At 46.6% G+C, this 4,340-nt stretch overlaps 1 protein-coding gene across 1 annotated transcript; it reads right to left on the bottom strand.

Moving 5' to 3' along the window:
- Positions 1 to 2,459, bottom strand: LOC120848570. Its single transcript, XM_040220559.3, has 3 exons — positions 2,033 to 2,459; positions 1,818 to 1,957; positions 1 to 1,145 (listed from the first exon to the last, which is right to left on the bottom strand). The coding sequence occupies exons 1-3, from the start codon at positions 2,214 to 2,216 to the stop codon at positions 66 to 68; spliced, it is 1,404 nt and encodes a 467-aa protein (XP_040076493.2). The 5' UTR covers positions 2,217 to 2,459; the 3' UTR covers positions 1 to 65.
- Positions 2,460 to 4,340: the final 1,881 nt, after the last annotated feature.

Below are 4,340 nucleotides of genomic sequence, written 5' to 3'. Positions count from 1 at the left end.
TATGATCGCGACTTTATTTGCTTTTACACTTTTAAACATTGAACACTCGCGCACACAGAAAAACATCACAGACCGGAAAATGCCTTCGCTTTGTTGAGAAACTCAAAGATGGAAATCGTGCCATTAGAAAGGCGACACTCGAGCTCAGAAAGCTTGCGGTCCTTGCTGACCCACTTGTGGCCCCTGGCCCGCACAGCACCACCATTCGCAAGCTGCTGCAAGGATATCCTAGTCAAAGCCTCATCCCGTTTAATTAAATCGATAAAACTGTAAATGTTCGGGTGGGCCCTCCCTGACACCGCATTTATTTTACGGTGCCAGGACTCCATGTGGTTGTTTGTCCGTGGCCCTCGGTTTCCGTGGTGATTCCATTGCTGAATCAAAAAATGACCATTCATCCAGGTGCCATCAAAATAGTCAAGCACAGTGATGACGCCTGAAACACCGAGGGATACGCCTTCTTGTCGCAAAAACAGCCATGCACGCTGGACGTCAGAAACTGGAACGAACGACAGCGCCACCATCTTTCTAATAAGGGACCTAATAGTGTCATCCTGCCCGTACGCAGTTTGGAGGCCGGCTCTTTGTACTGCAGCCCACACTCTTTTTGTGAAATGGAAATGGCACCCACGATGGATTGCGGTTGGGAATAAAGTCAACAAGCCTGCGATGAGCGCCTGCTCGAAGTCTGTTAGAAAAATGTCAGGATTCGGAAACACGATGCCCGCACCAGCGAATACATTCCTCAAGTTTTGAAATGCTCGAACATACGTCTCACGAGATCTACCAGACAGCAGAAAGTACACTGCGGGTGAGTGTTTGCCATCCGACATGACATGAATGGTCAGGAGTTGATCAAAAATCTGAGGCACAACAAAAAATGTACCATCAACAAAGAGCATCTTCGCGGATGACAAGCGCAGCAAACCCTCCCGTGATGCAAAGGCTAAGATCCGAGAACCACCAACACTAGTGTCATCGATTACAAGGAAGGGATGGCCGTCTTCTGTCTGTTGGTACAACGGGCTCAGCTGAATGTCGTCCGCAGTTGCAGGAAGTTCCGGCTGATGACGGCGTCGCTCTCTGTACATGGCGTTCTTCAGGCTTGCGAAAGTCGGGATTTCAGCTACAACATCGGCCGCGCTCTAAAAATAAATACAGTTCCCGCTTTAGCCAACAAACCTGATTACACATGAAAACATACAGTCCCCTTTTCTTTTCCTTTTAGCTGCACCAAATTTTCAAAGAAACGGAAGGTGAGATAGGGTAGTTTGAGCCCTTGGGCCAAGTTGGTGGCCATTCTGGCCGCTTGAACTAAGGCGCAATGGCGGAATTAGGTAGTTACTTAACTAAAATGGGTAGGTAAATTTAGCATCTGAGGGCTAGGGGCATAGGGTATATAAAAGATCGAAGCTCGACCTCAATCTGGCTTAGCCGTACCGTAAAAGTTTGATTAAAAAAGTATTAGTGGGCACTACAGGGCAAGAAAGTTTACCCTTGAACAAGGCTGACATATCTTGCCCCATAGCGCCCACTATGAATTTTAATTCAGAATGGTACTTCACATCTAGACCATATTGAGGACGAGCTTTAATTATCCAAATACATTACGCGCCCTCGAGTGAAAAATAATTAAAACGTTTTAGTTAATTAGCTAGCTAATGACCTAATTTCGCATTTTTCTAGTGGCCACCAAGGCCATTATCACTGCCCCAGGACTCAAATTACTACATCTCACGTTTACTTTTTTCTAATGTAGCCCAGCTAAAAAAAAAAAAAGCCCATTATGATCGCACTTTCACAAAATGGACACTTACGGCTTGAGATGCGCGAAGAAGTTCCTGGTTGTAGAGCGTCGGAGCTGCAACGTGAGGATTAGAGGCCACTTTTTCTTTTAGTTCCATTCTGATCCGGTCCTTGACAACGGCTGTTTCATCGGGAGGGTGATTGTGGTCTCCTAAAAAAAATGAAATGTTAATTTCGCAGTGCAAATTCACGTTAACCTTCAGCTTTAAATAACCTTTCTACTCACGAAGGGTGTTCTTGACATGATCTCCTTCCGTCAGGATTGATGCAGGGCAGCAGGATGAACCATGGTTGGCACACCGCCACGCAACAGTTCCGTTCGCATTCGAACGTTTCTTGTGGTACTTATATCCATCTAAGTGTAAACACTGCTTCTTTTTCTGGGTTTGTAAGATGACAAACGAAGACATCCTGCGGCGGTGACAGCGGTAACTGCTATGCGTTTACAGCACTGCCGACACACTAACACCAGAACAGCGTGCAAAAAATGACTGCTGGTGATTAAATCTTCAAGGTCGTTTTGGGAGAGGGTGAAATTAGGTCACCAAGGAAGACAGACATGGTACACTTGAACTGACTGAACTGATAACAAACTTCCCGTGGACAGTGCGAGGTGACACGGGTCGAAACGGGAAGGTTGTTTCGGGAAAGGGCGAAATGAGGAAAGATGAAACGGGAAGGTCGTTCTGATCCGGGTCGAAACGGGAAGGTACAAACGGGAAGGTTGAAATGGGAATGGGTTGAAACGGGAACCACCCAGCCAGTCACCAGCCACAAAAAAAGAAAACCCGATTCGCCGTCATTCCTTACGTACACAATTCAGCCCACCGGAAAAAATCCATTGCCTCAAAGTTTGACACGAATGTTGTCTTTTCGTGCCGCATGCGTCTTAAGCAACTATGTCAACAAGTGAACAACAAAACCGGATTCCGATTAGCTGCACTGTTAAACACGACAAGAAGTTCATTCATGCAAAAAGAAGAACGTCTACACTATTCCCTTGAGCTGCGGTCATAAATACATAAGTCAGACCGGCAGATGCACCAGTCACAAACTCCGGGAACATCACAACGAACTTTCTAAGCCCTCTCCAGATTCCTATCATCCCATATCATACATGCCCGTTCGTGTTCGCTTGATAATCCCCTCTTTGATTAAACAAAAATCTTGGGGGGGGGGGGGGGGGGTAGCAGCAGATTCGGCAGGGAGATCATAGAGTCATTCGCCATGACCACAGCAAACAACAACGTGTCAAACCTTCCCTCCTGCTGGCGAAAACTGAAGTTGAATTTCTAGAGTCCGAGATAAACTCATCTCTCTGACTTGCACTTCGCGTTTTTTATCTCCCCTTCTCCGCCCTTTCCCTCCTGGGTTTAGTTGGCTGCTTGCTGTAGGGAATTTTTCATCATCTGTTGCCAGTTGAAAGATGTGGTTGTGTTGTCCCAGTGTTAATTGTTTATTCTTTCTTCATCCATCTTTTGAACCAACACGCTCTTCTCCCAAGCATACCTATCATTTCTGAGCTATGTAACGTCCCAGTCTCAACCGCGAGCCACCGATGTTCAACCCGGCTTCCTTCTTCGAGGCTGCTTGCCTCATCTCAAGAATGAATCTGCTCCGTCTATGGCTCCGCTCGCTCGGACTGCACCTTCGCAAGAGTCCCTTTCATCCTGGAGTGGCCTCCGTCCTTGGATTCCACTGCAACAACTGAGCCTCCATTACGCAGATATCGAGGGAAGAAATATCCCTAGAACTCCAGCTTCTGGGGTTCCCACCTGCATGACAAACTTGTTTGGCTCTGGCTTCCGCTCGCATCCATCGTACTTGTTTATCGTCGATGCTGCGTCCGGCCTCCTTGAAGCTTCATGGAAATAAGTCATCGCTGGAGTGACTGCCTCCTGCCGTAGGCTGAACGAGACGAAGTTCGCACCGCGAGTCATTTTGTGTAACACTGCTCTCTCGTCCGACACCATGGATTCGCTCTCCAAAGGCCCCAAGTTCGCCCCAGACCTTACCACTAAGAAGGTTGATCAACTCGCCTCTGTACATCAAGTCGCCGCCGCCATCCCAGAACCAGAGGCAAGATTTTCCCGGCTCCGCCGGACTATAAACTATATTCGGACTATTAACCCCTTGTTTACAGTCTAAATTTTTTACACAATTTATTTTTCCCAGTAGAGTAGAGTAGCCTATGTGCCGACAAAAAATATAGGAAGCCAAACTGAACCCAGCCCGGACATTACAAACGTGACGTCAGAGACCCCGAGAATCCCGTGTGTCCTTTCATTCCCTTCTCAATCCGTTCAAAGTATCGTTGGTCATAAACATATTATTATTTTTAATTTATTTACCAATGCTGCGGATCCTGGGAGTTCGAAGAATTAGATGTACACAATCAATAAAACAACCAACACTTCTTACACAAAGCAACAACAAAACACCAAAGGGAAAAAAGAATGCCATTACTCCCATGGGTGAATTTGGGCAGCATTAGGTGGATTACTTCTTAAATATTTCCGAGTTCCGTGATGTTT

The sequence above is a fragment of the Ixodes scapularis genome, unplaced genomic scaffold (genome assembly GCF_016920785.2).
Source record: "Ixodes scapularis isolate PalLabHiFi unplaced genomic scaffold, ASM1692078v2 PGA_scaffold3__209_contigs__length_174095766, whole genome shotgun sequence".
Taxonomy (NCBI): domain Eukaryota; kingdom Metazoa; phylum Arthropoda; class Arachnida; order Ixodida; family Ixodidae; genus Ixodes; species Ixodes scapularis.
Note: the sequence above shows the minus strand (reverse complement) of the source record. Positions and strands in the feature narration are given on the sequence as shown.

Bases quoted from the DNA above. Each gene is read 5' to 3' on its own strand.
- LOC120848570 (XM_040220559.3), bottom strand. From the start codon at position 2,216: ATGTCTTCGTTTGTCATCTTACAAACCCAGAAAAAGAAGCAGTGTTTA. The intron at 1,958-2,032 runs GTGAGTAGAAAG...CATTTTTTTTAG, and splicing joins TCATGTCAAGAACACCCTTC to GAGACCACAATCACCCTCCC. The intron at 1,146-1,817 runs GTAAGTGTCCAT...ATTTATTTTTAG, and splicing joins TTCTTCGCGCATCTCAAGCC to AGCGCGGCCGATGTTGTAGC.